Source organism: Hyperolius riggenbachi, chromosome 5, assembly GCF_040937935.1.
Source record: "Hyperolius riggenbachi isolate aHypRig1 chromosome 5, aHypRig1.pri, whole genome shotgun sequence".
NCBI lineage: Eukaryota > Metazoa > Chordata > Amphibia > Anura > Hyperoliidae > Hyperolius > Hyperolius riggenbachi.
In genome coordinates this window covers 80145326-80165637 of record NC_090650.1, presented here as the reverse complement: position 1 = coordinate 80165637, position 20312 = coordinate 80145326, and the positions used below count along the sequence as shown (strand labels likewise).

At 46.0% G+C, this 20312-nt stretch overlaps 1 protein-coding gene across 3 annotated transcripts in view; it reads left to right on the top strand.

Annotated features, from left to right (window-relative positions):
• The first annotated feature begins 7453 nt into the window (after nt 1–7453).
• The window catches only part of GALNT11 (polypeptide N-acetylgalactosaminyltransferase 11), a 77663-nt gene continuing 64804 nt past the window's right edge, over nt 7454–20312 (top strand). The window contains exons 1-2 of one of the 3 annotated variants that reach the window (XM_068235909.1): nt 7454–7512; nt 12340–12669. In XM_068235909.1, coding sequence (XP_068092010.1) covers nt 12378–12669 — 292 coding nt within the window. In that variant the 5' untranslated portion in view covers nt 7454–7512; nt 12340–12377. Of the gene's footprint in view, nt 7574–7604; nt 7702–12339; nt 12670–20312 lie in introns of those variants that run through there. The other 2 variants (XM_068235910.1, XM_068235908.1) reach the window with 2 other exon arrangements.

Sequence of the window (20312 nt, the reverse complement as noted above, 5' to 3'; positions counted from 1 at the left end):
ACGTTCATCTATCTCGATCCTGCTATTCCTGTCTCTCCTGTCCTGTCTTTGTGAGGCACGCCATCGCCGCAACGCATTGGCTGCCTCATTCCAGTCTGTCTGGTCTTGGACGCTTGCTGTCGCTAAGTAATCGCTAGCTAGCAAGCGTTCATTCTGTCTACCTGTCCTGATCTCCTCAGTCCTGGTTTATGCGCTCAGCGCTACTTTGCGCTGAGACGTTATTACGAAAGTGTTTGTGGCTGTTCAGATCTGCACCGGCTCTGTGCACCACAATCTCCTATTGGAGTCAGTCCTCTCCTCCACTAAACTGGGGATATCCTGATCCCTTGTGCTGGTGTGTGTACCTCCTTCACGTCAGCTTATGTGTTGTATGCTGACTGTGGAGATTACACCCCCAAGCTTAACATCATGATAGCCCCATTACCAATCCCCATTGTGGGGGGGGTTCCCAGCAAAAATGACACTGTTTGTTATGGTTCCTGTTCCTTTAAGAAATTTGAGAAGCTCAATTCTGAAACAGAAAATGAGTTTTTTTCTGAATGTGCCAGGTTCCTGGCCAATCCTGAGCTCCAGGCTACTCCTGTTTCAACGTGGGCCCCCCAGCTAGTTTATGTTTTATTTAAGGGAAGATTGTTTCAGTGGGCCTACGATGTCTTGGATCATACCAATTTAAAAGAAAGACCACTGGAATTTCTAGCGTTTGTGATCCATAACTGGCTGCGCAAAACCGATTTGCCTAGCCCTTTTGATAAGCTCCTGGCAGCTTGTCAATCAGCTGCTCCTTCTACTGCCTACAAAAATAATCAGCAAGCAGATAATTGTTCTGATAACTTTTCTTCTGCTAAGGCAGCAGGGTCTAAAGCCAAACATAAACGCTCCAAAAGAAAAGCGTTACAATCAGCGGAGTCGTTGCCCTTGGCGACTGCGCATCAGATCTGTAACGAGACTCCACCATTAGCAGATAATGAAATTCAGTCACCATTCAGGGGAGTCAAATGGACCTATGAAACTACTAATGAACTTTCATTGCTAGCCAGGGAAAATAAAGGTTCTTGTTTAAATGAATTATCTGAATATGATTATGAAGATATATTACAGAGTATTGAACAGATCAATTTATTCGTGCAGCAAGGGAAATTTGCATACACTACAGTTCAATACTTGCTACAGGTATTGGAGATCCTTAGGAATAAGAAATCGGCCAATCACCTGCTAAATAACCCAATGTATGTTTCTGCCACTAACACATTTGCAAACTATGATCAGCCGGAATGCTCAGCTGTTAAATATGCATGGGATCCTCCATTTGAGAAAGGAGAGATGGAAGCTCTGGTCTATGAATGGAAGAAAGATGCAAGTTCATTTTGTCAGTTTTACAGTGCAAAAAGTGAATTAGTATTGAATGCATGCATTAAGTCTGCTTATAACCTAATAAAAACTGGTGTGTGTGGGTATGACTTTGTGGCTCCATTGATCGATGTGTGGAGAATGATTCTGGACGATTTTTATGCAATTCAATCAGTTGATACCAGGGAAGACACACTGTCAAGTGGAGATTGTTCCACTTCCTCAGTTCCTGAGGACTCGCCTGCTTCAGCACCTTTGGCTGATTCAGCGAGTGATTCTGAGCTCCTTTTGTGTGAAATTGAAGTTCCTGTAATTCCACCCTGTACCATGGATAACTCAGTGTTACTTCCCAGTAAGACAGAAATTACTAATACTTCCTTAATCTTGCCCTGCACAAATTTCTCAGCAGAGGACCCAGAGGTCCTGCTGACTTTCGAGTCCAGCCTAGCCAGTACTCATGACTCTTTGTTTAGTGAAACAGACACCAGAAAAATCTTGCCTGTCTCTGCAAACACTTCTGCAGAAATTACCTGTGTTAATAAAGTTCAACTCCTGTCTGATCCAGCAGATGCCAATAGATGCACTACATCAGTTTCCGAGTCCCAGCAATCCTGTCTAGTAAACTCAGAACCCCAGCATCTGAATTTTCCAATTTTACAAATGAATGGTGATTCAGATGCGCAAACATTGTGTCTTGATCTTCCTGTTTCTACACCTCGCTCTAGTTTCGTGAATAGCTCAGAGCATCTGCTATGTGAACCTGAAATCGCAGAATTATTACCTTGTTCAGAAAATTTTCCAATAAATTTGCCCTGTACCATGAATTGTGCAGTAGATCTCTCCAATGAAACTCAGGTCACAGAATCATTATGCTGTCCAGCAGGTGCTTCCATGGTTTTGCCCTGCAATATGGACTGTTCAGTGATCCTGTCCAGTGAAGCTGTGGTCGCAGAGTCTTATGCTTCACCCAGTACTTTGGATACTTTAAACCCTTTAGCAGAGGAGGCTGAAGCACTGCTTACCTCAGTTGGTGTTGCAGTAATATTCACTTGTCTAGCAGCTGTTTTGGAATTACAGTCTGCTCTAATAAAACTTGATGAATTTCTGCCCAGCGAAGCAGAAGCCATTGAAATATTGTCCTCGTCAGCAAGTGTGTTAGATACCTTGCCCTGTACACAGTCTGATTTAACCAATGTTGTTGAGTCCCTCTCCAGTGTTGTAACAGCCGAGGAACTCCAGCCCTGTCCTCTGAATGTTTCAAAAGTCTTGCCCTGTAACATGGATAATTCTGACTCGCTGGAAAAAATAATAGAAATCTCAGAATTTCAGTCCGGGTTAATGAGTGTTTCTGAAACCCAGCCCTGTATCCTGGAAAATTCTGGTTCTCTGGCCGGTGTGGCAGAAGTTCCAGAGCCCCCTTCCTGTCCAGTGAGTTACTCAGTTTTGCCTAGTTCAGTGGGGATTGCTGCAATATTGACTTGTTTTGCAGCCCTTCATGAGCTCCAGTCCAGTGTATTTGATGAGTCTCTGTCTAGTCCAGAAGAAGCTATGGGAACCCTGTCTAGTTCAGTGCATACATCAGAAGATTTGCCCTGTCTTGTAAATGCCCCTGAACATGATTTGTTAATAACCCTGCTGGAATCAGCGACATCTAAGTCTGATCCTGCAGTTTTTAGTGAGAATCCAGTAACTATGAAGTCTAGTCATGATGAATTTTTTTTGCCCAGTTCTGGTTTCGGTCCTGTCTTGACTGACTTTGAGGTTCGCAGTTCCTTGACATGCCCAGAGGTTTCTCTTGTGCCGGTGTGCCCAGATGTGCTTCGTATGCCAGACTGCCCAGATGTGTCTGTGTTAGCGTGCTCACGTGCTTCCCTAGTGGAGACATGTTCTGATGTTGCCGGTTGGCCTGCATGCCCGGAGATGGTTCTGGTCCCTAAAAGCCCTGATCTTGATGTTTGTCCTTGTGACCCTGACTCTGGAGTTGCCCTGGGTTCCATAGGGGTTCTTGATAGTTCTCCATGTGAGCCTAAGGGGCGTTCTGACCTGTGGGGATCTCTTTGGAGCTTCCAAGTGTTCTGGGAGATCTCTGAGGAAACTTGTCCTGGTACCTTGGACTGGTTCAACGGTGGGTTTTGTGTTGGTAGGGACAGTTCCGGTGGGCATTGCAAAGGCTTTGGCGTTTTTGGACAGTCCTTGGAAGGCGGTGGGTATCGCGCAGAGAGTTTCTTGGGGTTGTTTTCTGGAAGTCGTGGTTCTGATGGGTGTCACACTGAGGCTTGTAGTGCTGACGGGCATGGTTCGGTAGGTTCTGGTTCCAATTGGTCTAGTTTTGGTGAGACTGATTCGGGAATTTGGTTTTGTCGGACGGATCCGACCTTCATGAATTTTCAGTCAGATCAGTTTGCTGGATTTCCCACTTCTGATTTTTTGGTTTGGGTGGTTCAGGAGAAATATGTCAGTTTTCATAGGCGTCCAGAGGCCGCGTTTAAGGGAGGGGGTACTGTTATGATCGCTTCTGCAGCGTTTACTGCTGACTGCACTGGTATTGCAAACCAAGCAGTTCTAATGTCATTACATGCATTTGCTTGCATAGTTTGGTTTGCACTTAAACTAGTTGCTGATTCCATCTGCAGTCGCTCTGAAGTTTATGACAGTTTAATATGCTTTTGTGTAAACAAACATTGTCTGCTGCAGTGGAGGGGCGGTCCCTTTCCTGCAGGCTGCATATCATTGTCTGCCTTTTCCTGCTATCAGCCTGTGATTAATTACCATTCACTTGTGTGGGAATCTGCAGGTCTGCTCCCATTGGATGACCTCAGTATAAAGAACTGCTTCCTGCAATGCCTCATGGGCTATCATAGTTTCAGACTCTATCTGTTACTCTGCTCGTGCCCCACCTCGTTCCTGGTCCGTGTGGACTGCGCTGACTCCTGCAAAGGGGTCAGCGAGTCCTCTTAGTTCTGCTCTTGTTCTAGAAGTTGCTACTTGCTTGTCTTGTGTCATATATTGGTTCATCGCCAATATATACGCATACTTGCGCATTTTGTTATTTTCCTTGTATTCGTGTTACGTTAATATATCAGTGTCGCTGATATATACGTACACGAACTGTTTATTTCCTGTGTTCAGTTAGTCAGTTTTCCAGCACGTTTTGGTAGTTTGCGCGTATCGTGAACACCCGTGCTGAGTTAGTTATCCTGTTCCTGGTCCTGTTTGTGGATTGCGTTCATCTCTGCGAAGAGATAACGAATCCTTCTGAATCCTGTTCCTGGTCCTGTTTGTGGATTGCGTTCATCTCTGCGAAGAGATAGCGAATCCTTCTGAGTCCTGTTCCCTGTATTACTTCAGTCTTAGTCAGAGTTCCTGCTTATGTCATATATCGGTTCATTGCCAATATATACATATGTTAGTCAGACGTTACGAATAGTTTCATTGATAGCTGTAATTGTAATACGCTAGGAAAACATACTTATTGTATATTTATCTGTGTTACGTTCATCTATCTCGATCCTGCTATTCCTGTCTCTCCTGTCCTGTCTTTGTGAGGCACGCCATCGCCGCAACGCATTGGCTGCCTCATTCCAGTCTGTCTGGTCTTGGACGCTTGCTGTCGCTAAGTAATCGCTAGCTAGCAAGCGTTCATTCTGTCTACCTGTCCTGATCTCCTCAGTCCTGGTTTATGCGCTCAGCGCTACTTTGCGCTGAGACGTTATTACGAAAGTGTTTGTGGCTGTTCAGATCTGCACCGGCTCTGTGCACCACAATCTCCTATTGGAGTCAGTCCTCTCCTCCACTAAACTGGGGATATCCTGATCCCTTGTGCTGGTGTGTGTACCTCCTTCACGTCAGCTTATGTATTGTATGCTGACTGTGGAGATTACACCCCCAAGCTTAACACAAGTGTTTGCGTTCTCTATTTCGTGTTTGTGTTTCATTGGTTAGTTAGGGTGGCACGCTTATCACTGGGTGCCTAACGCGCGGTGATCGTGCTTAAACGCGTTTGCTGTTGCGAATGAGTGCGGTGTTCACGTTTAGCTAGCGTTTGTTATTTTCCTTGACGTTCTGATCATTGTTATTGTTATGTCTTTCCTGCTACACTTGTGCTCTGTCTAATCTGGTCTTGTGTCTCTATTGGCAATCGCCACTCTTGCTATTGCGTTCCCACTTCTGTTCCGTTGTTGTGTGTTGACCGTTGCTGGATGGCGGCTGGATTGGTGGACACACATACATTCTATCTCTGTGCTTATTTAGTCTTGTTTCCCTGTTGGCAATCGTCATCTCTTGCGATTGCGTTCTCACTTGGTTTCTGCTGTTGTGTGTTCGTCGTCGCTGGGTGGCGACTAGATTGGTGGACATACATACATTCCTTCTCTGTGCTTACTCAGTCTTGTTTTGCTATTAGCAATCGTCATCTCTTGCGATTGCATTCTCACTTGGTTTCAGCTGTTGTGTGTTCGCCGTCGCTGGGTGGCGACTAGATTGGTGGACATACATACATTCCTTCTCTGTGCTTATTCAATCTTGTGTCGCTGTTAGCAATTGCCATCTTTTGCGATTGCTTTCCCACTTGGTCTTCACTGTTGTGTGTTCATCGTCGCTGGGTGGTGACTAGATTGGTGGACACACATACTTTATCTTGCCCTGCATTGCTTCCCATCGTACAATTCCTCTCTGGCATCTGTGGCAGTACAGAGGGGTTGTTCCTCTGTTCTCCACAGCTCCATCTACCGGCAGGAATTCCCCTCTACAGGTGCATAGCACCACCATTGCTGGGTTCTCTCAGATTATACGCTTGTGGAGGATTTCCGCAGTGTCAGCGCGCATCCTGTGCGCTGACCACGGAAATAATTACACAATCGTTACAGTAAGTGTCTGTTTTTATTTTCTCCTCTCTTCCCCCCCTGAGAACCCCTTTAAAGAGAAAATTTAACCAAGGATTGAACTTCATCCTAATCAGTAGCTGATACCCCCTTTCCCACTAGAAATCTTTACCTTTTCTCAAATAGATCATCAGGGGGGCCTGTACATATCTCCCAACTTTTTGAGACGAGAAAGAGGGACACTTAAGCCATGCCCCTGCCACACCATTGATCACGCCCCCATCACACTCCTAGTCACACATACCATAGAAGTTTCATAAGAAAAATATGTTGTTTTATAATTCAAACCACACTTGTCCTTTCTATCCTGGTTCATTTTCCTTCATATTAAAATTAGTAATATATCAACTTAAAGGATGGGAATAAAGTTTAGAGTCAATCAAACACATTTTTTAGTAGAGAAATATATATATATATATATATATATATATATATATATATATATATATATATATATATATATATATATATAGTCCTGAAAGAGGGACAAATGAGGAGGAAAGAGGGACAGAGGGACTGGGTTCCCAAAGAGAGACTGTCCCTCCAAAAGAGGGACAGTTGGGAGCTATGAATGGCTTACGTGGTGCAACCCCACCCTCAGTGTGATGTCAAGACCATGGTCCAGATAGTTGCTGTCTGTGAACCTCGTTGCATTGTGGGAAATACAGGGTTTCCAAACAAGTACTAACTCCCTCTGTGCAATGAACTCTCAGTAAAGAACATTCCATACAGATCACCCGGCAGAACTAATGATGTCCCACATGTGACAAATTTCAGATTGTAAATCAGGGAAAGATTTTACAATGGGCAAACACTGACTAAATCATTTGTAAATGAATACTGTAAAAAATAAGCAACTGTATTCATTATGTTATTTCCACTCTTTGAAACATCAGGTAATCTTCCTAAGTCCTAAAGCTAGATGTACAACGGTTAGTTAAACGAATAAAACAAAAATAATCACAATTGGTAATGTATTTATTGAAGATAGGATTCAGGAACAGATACAGTATGTGAAATTGATGAAAGCAGCGCTAAGATGGCTCCCTGTTGGAGACACACACTAGCAGCTCTTGTACCTCTAGCGTCAGACAGCCACAAACACGTCTACCCCACCCACAAGTGTCGTATAGGGAAACACGCCTACTCAGCTGTAAAGCTTATCTAGACTGGGCACAGGGGCGGCGACGCTTCAGTCGGGGGCGGCGGGGGGTGTGACTGTTTGTGGGGGGCGGAGATTACGTCCAGTCTTCCCTCAGAGCAGAGCACTCTGGAAGGGGCCCAGGTAAGCGGTCCGGTGCAGGGCCAGGCTTGCTGCATATGGGAATAGCGGTATTGATAGGAAGGTGAGTGGGCGTGGCCAGGTTGTGGCGGAGTGATATTATCCTGGTGTGTTCTGGGGCTGCAGGATTTGCACACTGATCTGCAGGCTCAGGCTGAGCTCTGGTCACCGCTGTCTCCAGCTGGATTATGGGTGAGCAATACATGTAACATACAGAGTAGAAGATTTGGCATACACAGAAGGGGCTATTGCAGTGGTAGGGGGCTGTGCTCACTTCAAGCTTTCAGTGATGTTGGAGGGACTTGGAGGAATTTTTTTCATATGACTGTATTGAAGGGAACGTAGCTTGAAGTCCACAAATCTCTTGTAATCTACTGGAGCTTTCTGGAATACACAGTGATTACACTGTGTTGTTGTTTGTGTTGGCTGAGATGTGTATCTATAGATCTACTGTATTTCATGTGACTGACATCCTGAGCAGATTTATAAAGTATACAGTGAACAACTCACTTCACCTGCTGGTTCTGAGGAGCTCACAATTCTTATGCTGGGAATACACGGCTCGATTCTGGTGCCCGATCGGTTTGCCCGCTCCTTATCTTCTGCTCGTTTCTCTTTATATTTTTTTCAATTCACTTCAATAAGAAATCGAGCGGCAAAACGATTGGACGGTGATCGGACGTGTCGGAAATTATCTATTGAGCGATCTGAAAGGCTCAAAATCGAGCCGTGTATTCCCAGCGTTAGTCTTTCCAGAGGTTTGTGGTTTTGAAATCTGGAAGGAATATCAGAGTGTGCATTTTGGATGATAATAATGTAGGGAGTACAGGTGTTCCCTGACATTGGTTGACTTACAGCTGTCTTTAGCATTAAGGTGCCCATCACGACACAAACCATTTATACAGTATTGCGCTTTCCTCCTGGTGGCCTTAAAGAGCTTCAGGGCTGCAGCCACTTAGGGCACTCTCCACAGGTTACCAGCAGCATTAGGGAGCATTGCTTAAAGACTCCTTACTATTTTACGTACTGGCTTGTGTTGGCATTCGAACCCAGGTCAAGGGCGCAAACCCTACATCAAAGGCAGTAACCTTACCAGTATGCCATCCAGCTGGCCTGGTACAATCTCCCGGGTGATCGATCAGAGACGATGGTTTGGGCACAGAAACGGAGACAAAAGTCAGCATGATCATTCTGAAAAATGGTATGATTAATACATTGATTGTTAATTATTGAGCAGCAGCAGCATCAACACTGCCTGGTTCGATCAATCTTGCGGTTGATCGTAAAGGACTTTGTACTGTTAATGGGCACCTTTAGGCCTGGTACACACCATGCATTTTTCCTATGAAATCGACAGGAAATTTCCTGTCCGATAACTTCCAATGCTTCCGATCGAGAAATGGATCGATTTTGTGCAGTACTGATCTCACAATCCATCTCTTTCTCAATCGGAAGCAGATCGTACCTTCTGGAAATGATCAAATGATGAGTAATTTCCTGTTGCTCTGATTGGAAAATTGCATGTCGTGTACCATGCATCATGCTGGGCATACACGGCTCTATTTTGCCCCTCGATTCTACCTCTCGATCAATTCGCGGCTCGATTCCACAGTCAATTCTCTTCCGCTCGTTTTGTTATTTTTCCATTCACTTCAATTCGGAATCGAGCGGCGAAACGATCAGGCGGGAGATTGGGCATGTCGGATATTATCTATTGAGCCGTTGTAATAGCTCAAAATCGATGCGTGTATTCCCAGCATAAGATTCAACTTCTTCAGTGATCTGCTGAACTACATACAATTTGGCCAACTTTCACTGTTGCAGTCCCTGGTGTGCGCTGCAAGAGTATATTATCTTTTTGTGTTTCCCTCCTCATATGGGCTTTTTGGCAGAGACCCTCTGTTCACTGATTTAGAGTAGGGATGGCCAACTCCAAGTTGATGCAGGATAACTTACATTTTTATGCTAATACGTATATGCAGCTTGGAAATTAACCAATCAAATGAAGACTAGGTGAGGTTTGACTGGTCAATTTCAAGTTGCTTATATTTGCATTAAAAATTGGCATAATCCTGCATCAATACAACATTTGGTGCTAGTCTACTTTAGGGGACCCAGCAGGAAACCTCATAGGGAAGAGTTCTCCAATCACAACACCCTTTACAGCATGAAGCAATGTGATTGGGCAAATAGGATGTAGTAAACTACGCCCACACTATTTGGCCAATCACATTGCTTCATGCTGTAGAGGGTGTTGTGATTGGAGAACTCTTTTCCTGCTGAGTACCCTAAAGTAGACCAGCGCCTATAATTTTTGTAAAAATACAAAAAGCGGGCACCACCATGTAAAATATAGTTCTTTTTATTAAGTAATTATAGCGCATACCGTTTGTTTAAATGTAACAGAACCAAGCTGTAGTATCGACAGCCATGCTGCTTCAGGCGTATAGCCTTTTTTTTAATTTTTATTTTTTTATATCATATCAATCTTTTAGTTATAGTTCTGTCACACAGGATTCTCAATACAGAAATATTTGCATCTTCTTGACCATCCCTAATTGAGAATAAACTGTTCCCTGAAATGATCAGGGAAATAGATTATTTTGTTAAATGCCAATGTATAGAGTGTTGGTTAGTGACAAATTACCCATTTCTTATTTTATTGCCTAATTCCATTCAACGGAACATATTATTTTGCAATATAAGTGGATTTTGGGGTGCAGTTTAGGCACTTTTGGAGTTGATGCACAAAGATGCAATAATATTGCTGTGTGCAGATAGCGCACAACCATATTACCGTTTCTATCTGCAGCAGGTTCCTGTATTTTGCTATTACTGTAGTGTGATTCACAGTACTCGAGTACCGCAAATATTGTTGCGCTAACAGTTTCCAGACCAACATTGTTGGAATCTACTTCCTGCCAGTGGCTGTGTGGTGCTGACAAGACCTAGATTCCAATTATTTGCCGCCGCACACCCTCGCCGTCCTTCTTCCTTGGCCATTCTTGCTGCTGTTTGGCATTGCACCTGCTCTCTCCTGTCTGTTACTGCAGAACTTCTGCATTTCGGTCAGGAGCCAATGCCATTGGCTCCTTACCACATGATTACTGTTGGCCAATTGCAGAGCACAGTAGGGCAAGGATGGCTCTGGTCCTTAAAGCAGATCCGAGATGAAAAACTAAATATAACAAGTAACTTGTCTATATATCTTATCTAAAGTTTACATATTTTACACAGCATATCTAGCTGCAAGCACCTTCAAAAGTTTGATTATTTATTCCTGTGATACAATGATTGCAGCCATGTTCTGTTTGTCACATTGTCACAGGCTGAGGGCTGGAGATGCTATCAGCTTGCCTGTCTGTAAATTCAGTCCCCTCTCCTCCTCCCCTCTGCCTCTGAAATCAATGGCTAGTAACCTCCTCCTGCCCAGACTGAGCTCCCATAAGTCCTTGCTACAGTGCCAAGGCACAAAAGCAGCTGTGGGCGAGGCTTGTTTAGTGTATAGGGAATTAGGGCATTAAAACAAAACAAGTGTTTGGCTTGAGGAATGCCCTATAAACTATATGAAAGGAACGCAATTATGCAATGAGTAAAAGTTTATCTCGGATCCACTTTACGGGGCCAGAGCTGTCCGGTCCCAAAAGAGTTAATTTTATGATTTAGTATTTTTATGGCGCTGACATCTTCTGCAGTGCTGTACATAGTATATGGTTTTGTCACTTAACTGTCCCTCACAATCTAATCCCTACCATAGTCATATGTCTTTGTATAATAGTCTAGGGCCAATTTTAGGGTGAAGCCAATTAACTTCTGTATGTTTTTTGGGATAGTTACATAGTTATTTAGGTTGAAAAAAGACATATGTCCATCGAGTTCAACCAGATGTTGGAGTAAACTGGAGGAAACCCACAGAGACACGGGGAGGACATACAAATTCCCCAGGCTGAGATTTGAACCGGGAACTCAGAGCTGCAAGATGAGTGCTAACGACAATGTCAGCGTTCTGCCTGCTAACGCGTGTTAGTAATGCTATCACTGTAGCAAGGCTCGCATTACTTAAAGCGGATCTGAAAAATGTTGAGAAAAAGTTTCACTTACCTGGGGCAACTGCCTGCCCCCTGCAAGCTCCCTGTGCACATGCTATTACTATATGTTCCTCTGGTCCCCCGCCACAGCTGCATTTCTTCACCGGCAACTTACAAGTGGACGGCCACTGCGCTTGCGCGGCCCTGGCCAAGCGCATCTTCGCTCACATTGCCAGTAGAGTCCTGCATAGGCCCAGTACGAGAAAATATCTACTGCACCTGCGCAGGACGCTCCCGGTGAAGGGAGTGTGTACGAGGACGCACGTGGCCTGGGCCGCGCAGGTGCCATGGATGGCGGCTGTGAAGGTGATCCGCGGCGGGGGACCGGAAGATCGTATGGTAATGGCACAGGGAGACTTCAGGGGGCTGGTGGAAGCTGCAGGCAAGTTTTTTTTTTTTTTTTTTTTTTTTTGTTTGTTTGTTTTGTTTATTTTTAACTCTGGTCAGTTCCGCTGCTTCAGGTAATAACAGTGATATTGCTGTGCGCTGTCTGTGCACAGCAATATTACCGCAGCTTCGTGCATCAACTCCATTATCTCTGATGTTTGCCATCACTGTAATACTTCTTTCTCGTTTTCAGTGCATTGGAGAATAGTGTTTTTCCCTTTTACACCATGTTTGAGGAAAGTGGAGTTCCTGTGTGGCACTTGCTAACTAGAGTCCTTTTGTATGTCATCTATTAAACTGTGTTGGTACACATTTACAAGATGCTAACTTAAGAATCCCCTTGATCTCTTTACAGGGCATTGAGCATGGAGCCTCGACAATGCTAGGGTTACAATGGGCAGCGCCGCTCTCCGCTGTTTCTGCTATGGGTGTCTCTTCACCTCTGTGACCTGGACGCTTCTGTTGTTTATATATTTTAACTTTAGTGACGAGAGCCAAGGTGTCAGACATGTGCCCATCAAGGGGCTGGAGCCTTACAATCCCTATCCAAAAAAAATCTTCCCCCGCTTCTCCCGGGGGTCAGTTGGACATTCTGATGGGTCCCACAATGGTCGAGCTGCAGAACAGTTGGGAAATCACGTTGGGGACTTTGCGGATTCCAATGGCAATTTCTCTCCTGAAATGGGTAAGGCAGAAACGTATTTTTTTTTTTTTTTTGTTTTTTGTTCCTTGTGAAGTCTGAGTAAACAGAGCCACTAAGGTTTAGTACATGTGGAGCTAATATTCACTTCTGACCAACAATGCCATCAGATTATATTGTTTGGGAATTGCAGCTGATAAATACTGATCAATCATACATTAGACAATGCATTTATCAATAGGAATTTTGACACCATATGACTGGGACAAAAGACTGGGCAGAAAAGGCACAGTGCACCTAAAGGTACCCATACATCAGGCGACTTAGAGGCCAATCGACCATCCAATTTGACAATTATCGAATTGGATGAAAATCTGTTCCGCCGAGTACATGCCCAATTGACGATGCAACCAATTTTAGTCTGAACATGTCGATCGGACATGCTACAAGTTGTTGGGCCGTTGTGGTCGGTCGGATGCGCAGTGGTAATGGCGAGCGATATAGGGACAAGCGACAAAGCCCCCAACGCTGTGCCCCGTGCACTATACATTACCTATCGGATGCCATCCACCGTCCATACACACGCCCCATGTGGTTGCCTGCGCAGATTGCTCCCGGCGACAGGAACGAGGCAAAGTGGCTGGTAGGCCTGAACGATTTTAGGAAAAGATTGAATCGCACGATTTCTGTCAAATTGCGATTTCGATTCACGATTTTATTTAAATCAAGATTTAGCACTATTCACCATGTACATTAACATTTACAAACGCACATCAACAGAAAATGACATTGTACTATCCATTTGTGGTGATTATTCGGGATGGCAGCTCTGTGAATGAGTGCAGTACAGACTTGCTATGAAAAGGGAGGGAGATTGCGAGTGACAGATTAGCGAGGGGCACTCAGAAGCATGAGGACAAATTATTAAAATTAAATGAATAGACACACGTATATAAATTAAATACATTATTCATATACATACTAACACTTATTTTAAGCTGTCATGACAGATGACTGAAAATGTTGGTGAAACTTACTGCATCCGCCCAACTAGATGCCACTCTGTGCCCCCCGCACTCTCCTGGTATCAAAAGATCCCGGCTGACTCACCTAGTCTGGCACTGCAGTAACCTCAGGAGGCCCCTGCTGGAGACGCACCGGCCTTCCGTTTCGGAAGTGGCTCTCCCTCTGCCCTGTTAGGCCTTGCACGTGCCGCACCAGTCTCTCATAGCCCTGCCGGGAGAACCACAATTAGCGCAGACCGGCATGTACTCCCGGAACCTGCCGCTTGCGGAATACGTCACTGAGTTGAGCCGCGGAACGCAGGAAACAGACGTGAGTCACTGAGCCTCCACTCGCTACTGTGCACAGAGCAGCAAGGAAAAGGACTGCGCCGCCCGGGGGGATATCTTCAAAAAAATCGCCGCAGTGACGATCTCAAGATCGTCATTTCCGAAATCGCGATTTCGATCTTAAAACGATAAATCGTTCAGGCCTAGTGGCTGGTGACATTAAAGAGGAAGCTGTTAGGTATAAGGTCTCAGAGAAAAAATACACATATATCAGTAGCTAAATATTGGCTGTACTTTACATTACATATGCATTTCACTGTCCACGTTTGGATTTCACAGAATTTTTATAAAGTATTTGCAGAGAATGATGCTCCTGACAGCTCATGGCAGGCTCCATGTTTGTCTGTCTCCTATGAAGCTAATTGTGATGTCATATCCTGCTTTTCACGATTTACATGCTACCGTTGGGAAAACTAATCCAAAAACATGGCCTGACATACCACTGCTATGCAGACGACACCCAACTATATCTTTCCTTCAAGCCTGGTGTGACAGACCCAACTCTAACTATAAACGCCTGCTTACGTGAACTACAGCAATGGATGAATGACAACTGGCTGAAACTAAATGCAGACAAAACTGAAGTCCTTCTGATTGGAGGGCAGAGCATGATAACAAAACAACTTAACTTGCAGTCTTCACCACTGGGAATAGGAGGCTCGGATCTACGCAGCTCTGATCATGTGCGTAGCCTGGGAGTTCTAATTGATGGGGATTTAAACTTCAGAACTCAAATCTCTGCTGTGGTGAAATCATCCTATTTTCACCTGAAGAACATTGCAAAAATCAAGCACCTTATCCCCCCAGAAGATCTGCCAATCTTAGTCCACGCCTTCATCACATCCCGACTGGACTACTGCAATGCTCTATACACTGGCCTTCCAAAAAAGGCCTTGTACCGCCTACAGCTGATACAGAATACTGCTGCCAGACTGCTAACCAACCAACCCCGTCACTGCCACATAACGCCAGTCCTGCATTCCCTTCACTGGCTACCTATAGAATGGAGAGTCCTATTCAAGATCGGCCTACTGACATTTAAATCCCTGAATAATCTAGGCCCTGGATACATGAAAGATATGTTACAGCTGCGTAGCAATCCCCGCATTCTCAGATCCACAGGTTCTAATAATCTAGTCATACCCAGAGTCCACTTGGAAACTTTTGGTCCCAGAGCCTTCTGTCATGCTGCCCCTACGTTTTGGAACTCCTTACCTCAACAGATCAGGACAGCCCCATCCCTGGACGTGTTTAAATCCAGACTGAAAACCCACCTGTTCAGTCTGGCATTTGCAGAAATATACCGTATTTTTCGCCGTATAAGACGCACTTTTTCTCCCCCAAAAATGGGGAGAAAAAGTCCCTGCGTCTTATACGGCAAAGGCAGGGAATCCCCAACTTAATAACGCCCGCCGTTCCGAACCGCCGACCCGCCGCCATGTTGGGGATTCCCTGCCTGCTTTCCCTATGCCTGCCCGAGTCTCCTGGCCCCCCCGGATGAAAATGTCAATAGCAGCGGCAACTTACCTTTGGCAGGCTCCTGCGCTGATCCTATATCATCGCGCTGCCCCCCGCTAGCCTCCTCCCTCTGTATCTGGCCCCCCCCCCCCCGGGTGAAGGAATAAGTATCGGCAGCTTACCTCCGCAGTGCGCCCGCGATGACTGCAGACGTCCGTCTTCAGGGCACTTCTCGCTCTAGTGGCCGGCTTTGAACTGCGTGTCATCAGTTCAAGCCGGTCACTAGAGCGAGAAGTTCTCTGAAGACGGACGTCTGCAGTCATCGCGGGCGCACTGCGGAGGTAAGCTGCCGATACTTATTCCTTCACCCGGGGGGGCCAGATACAGAGGGGGGAGGCAGAGGAGGCTAGCGGGGGGCAGCGTGATGATAAAGGATCAGCGCAGGAGCCTGCCAAAGGTAAGTTGCCGCTGCTATTGACATTTTTCATCCGGGGGGGCCAGGAGACGCAGGTGGGAGGGAGGAAGGCTGGGGGGCACTGGAGGACATATGGGGGGCACTGGAGGACATATGGAGGACATATGGGGGGCACATGAGGGGCACATGAGGATACACAGGAGGACACATGGGAGGCACAGAAGGACACATGGGAGGCACAGAAGGACACATGGGGGCACATGAGGACACATGGGGGGCACATTAGGATACACAGGATGACACATGGGAGGCACAGAAGGACACATGGGGGCACATGAGGACACAGGACACATGGGGGCACATGAGGACACATGGGGGGCACATTAGGACACACAGGAGGACACATGGGGGGCACAGGACACATGGGGGCACAGGAGGACACACAGAAGGACACATGAGGATATGGGGGGCACAGGAGCACACATGAGGACACACAAGGTTATGTACAAGACGCTCCTGGAATATGGACGCACCAGGTTTAGTATTTTTTTTCCCCTGGTTTTTGCCCTCTAAACCTGGGTGCGTCTTATATTCCGGAGCGTCTTATACGGCGCGAAATACGGTAACTTTTGTTGTGTGAATACTTCATCCTACTAATTACTGAATCTGAGAGAGCCTAAGCGCTTTGAGTACTATGGGAGAAAAGCGCTATAGAAATGTTATTGTATTGTATATTGTATATCCTCCCTGCTTCCCACAAAAAAGATAGCAATGGACAACACTACTGTGCAGTGAATATTAATTAGCCATGTGGCTAGGAACAATAGCAGTATACTCTAACACGGGGGTGCTCAATAGGTCGATCGCGATCTACCGGTAGATCGCGACCGCCTATTTGGTAGATCGCGGCCTTTTGGCCGCGTCTATACCTGCCTTGTGTTGTAACTGATCAGCCGCGGCTGTCAGAAAATGGCCGCGGCTGTCACAAAATGCTTCCCAGCGCACGGAGGGGAGAGGCGCGGCTGTCCGCACAGAGGTGTGGCTGAAGGGGAGAGGAGCCAATTGCGAAGCTTCTCCTCTCCCTCCTCTCTGATGGGCAGGAGTTGTGGCCACGCCCCCCCAGGTCCCGCGGGTCTTCAAATCACGCGAGACACGTATCATCCATCTTGTGTTCTGAGACACGGAGACGAGAGGCTGCTCGGATACGCCGGAGAGGCTTTGAGGTGGGCACATAAGGTGGTGGTGGGTCGGGGGCTTTCATGTCACTGGCTTTGAGGTGGGCACATTACGGTGGTGGGTCGGGTCGCGGGTGAGGTCGGGAGGATGATTACTGCGTGGTAGCGGTATTTGCAGGGGGAAGGGGATGCCATGTGCTACCAAATATGGTGGGAAGGGGGGCTTTCATGTTACTGTCTGGGGGGGGGGGGGGGGGGTATATTTTGTGCATCTGCTGCCAAATATGCTGGGGAGGGGGGCTTTCATGTTACTGTGTGTGGGTGGGGGGGGGGGGGTATTTTGTGCATCTGCTGCCAAATATGCTGGGAGGAAGGCTTTCACGTTACTGTGTGTGTGTGTGTGTGTGGGGGGGGGGGGGGGGGGGGATTTTGTGCATGTACTGCCATTCTGCCAAATATGCTGGGGAGGGGGGCTTTCACGTTACTGTGTGTGGGGGGGGGTTATTCTGCCATGTGCTGCCAAATATGCTGGGGAGGGGGGCTTTCATGTTACAGTGTGTGTGTGTGTGGGGGGGGGGGGATATTTTGTGCATCTGCTGCCAAATATGCTGGGGAGGGGGGCTTTCATGTTACTGTGTGTGTGGGAGGGGGGGATATTTTGTGCATCTGCTACCATTCTGCCAAATATGCTGGGGAGGGGGGCTTTCACGTTACTGTGTGTGTGTGTGTGTGTAGGGGGGGGGGGGGGGGTATTTTGTGCATCTGCTGCCATTCTGCCAAATATGCTGGGGAGGGGGCAATCAGCAGCTACTGTCCGGACTATGCATCCCTGGCAGATTCCATCCAGTGCAAGTCATCAGATTAGGTAAGGACCAGCAATGTTAATATCATAATTTTATTAGTATTATTATATCTATATCAGTCATGGTTGTGGTGCAATTCTGATAGCAGAGTCCAAGATATCTACCAACATTTCCCATGCTACATTTAGCCTTTATAATGCTGTTATATGACTATACAAGACTTGTATAGTAATATACCAGCATTATTAATGTTAAGTTCAGTATTTGAAATGTTGGTAGATCTCCTGGCCTCGGCGAATTTTAAAGTAGCTCGCGAGCCGAAAAAGTGTGGGCACCCCTGCTCTAACAGAACATGTGCCCTGTGATTTTTTTCAGTGCTGGCTGCTGTTACAAGCTGCTGTAACATGAGCCTGTAACTTCTCACTGAATGAAAGCAGCCTTAGGGCGTGATAGGGAAAGGAAGGGGATGACCCAAGGTACTGCAGTGGGGAGAAGAGGCAGCCCCAGAATGCTTTGCAGTATCTGTTATGCGTCCTGCCGGCCTCCTTCAGAGCTTGGGAATAACCAGCCTTGCTGTTCAGCACACATCATAGTAAGGGAGATTTTAAGCTTCAGTATTGCCTTTTTGGCTTCCTTCTAAACTGTTTAACACAGGAGAATAGAGGTTTAAATTAGCTTTTGCAGCCTGACAGGTACACTTTAAAGTAGCTGAAAACAGAAGTGAGGCGCGGCGGGGTACCAGAGGATAGTTTTGTCCCAGTACAGGCACAGGATGTCTGCAGGGGGCCAGAAGAAGCCCCAGGTAAGTTGAGCTTTTTTTTTTTCTAATAACTTACTGTTGTATTTTAAGGATATTATTAGCACCTAAATAGATGGTGATCAGCCTGTAAACCATGCAAGAGCAGCAGGGATGGTGTCAGCCTAAAGTGAACCTAGGAAGGGGGGTAAAGTTGGATACTTGCCTCAGTAGAGAGAAGCCTCTTATCCAGAGGCTTTTCCAGAGGCGTCATCCTCCCTACCGGTGCTTGCGAGGACTACCTTCCTAGTGGCCATGCTCCTGTGCATGTACGAGCGCGACCTCACTGCGTGCAGATGCAAGTAAGGCCCTTGCCTGCCCAGTAGGACAAAGCTGCTCGAGTAGGAAGGTGAAAATCTGTGGTGGGTCACTTTTCCTGCTTAGTATGCAGCCTTGCTACCTCAGCAGCACTGGCTGCTGTTGCATATCGGACTCTGAGTTCCAGCGAGTCATCATTGTTGGATCAGAATCCAGTTATGACTCGGTCAGTATCCCCTCCCCAGCTAACATCTGCCTGGCTTTAGTATTGAAGCAGCAGCCAGATGATTACATTCCCAAAGGCCTTGGATGGAGTGCAGCAGGGGTGGGAAGTGACATGGGTGGCCTTCTCAAGGAGTAAGTTCAGCCAAACTCCCATAGCTTACTGAGGCCCAGTGAAGCTTCTTCAGTGACAGCAGCCAGTTCTGCTGAGGTAGTAAGGCTGTGTATGGTATAGTCTGTACAGACCGGCAGTGACCCACAGGATCACTTCGATGCTGAGGCTTCTTTGGCTGTCGCTTATTTCAGACTTATGGTTGCAGCCGTATGATATGTGCATTATATGTAGTGGTGAGTATCCTTCATGTATAGCTGTGTACAATACTCAACTGCACTAGAAAACTGGGCTGTCTCTTTGGCCTACAATTTCCTTACAGCAATGTGGTTAAAGGACACCTGAACTGAGAGCTTTTATGAAGGCTGCCATGTTTATTTCCTTTTAAACAATACCAGTTACCTGACAGTCCTGTTGATCCCTTTGGCTGCAGTAATGTCTGAATTGCACACCTGAAACAAGAATGTGTCTAATCCAGTCCCGCTTCAGTCAAAAACCCTTCATCTGCATGCTTATTCAGGTTTTATGGCTTAAAGGAATACTACCAATACCCAAGTGTTCTAAAATGACAATGTACAAATAATGTCTAAGTAGCTGTGTAAACCTTTTCCTACTTTTCATGTTAAATATCAGAGTAAAAAGCTGTAATTTATTGAGGGTAGGATTTAGCTATATTGGGACAAATCAATTGCAGAAGGGGTGTCTGCTTCAATGCACAGCCAGTTGCATATCAGACTACAGAAAGCAAATATCAAACATATCAAACTCTGAAAGCAAAAACAGTATGAAAAGCTGTGACAATTAGTTATATTTCCTCTGCTCTCTTCAGACACTTCAGTCAGAAACACAGGACACAGAAGCTGCAGCTGTTGGGAGCTTTCTCTCTGTCACACACAGAGTTACACATAGGCCTCAATTCACTAAGATCATGCTGGAGATAATAAGGCAAGAGAAAACTTACCTCCACACGTGAGAGAGTTATCTTACTTCTTCATTCCGTAAGTTACCTCTCCTGTAGTTAATTTACCTCCTCTGTAGTTAATTTACCTCCTCTGTAGTTATTTTCACATGCAGCCAATTAACAGCCTGTCTTTAAC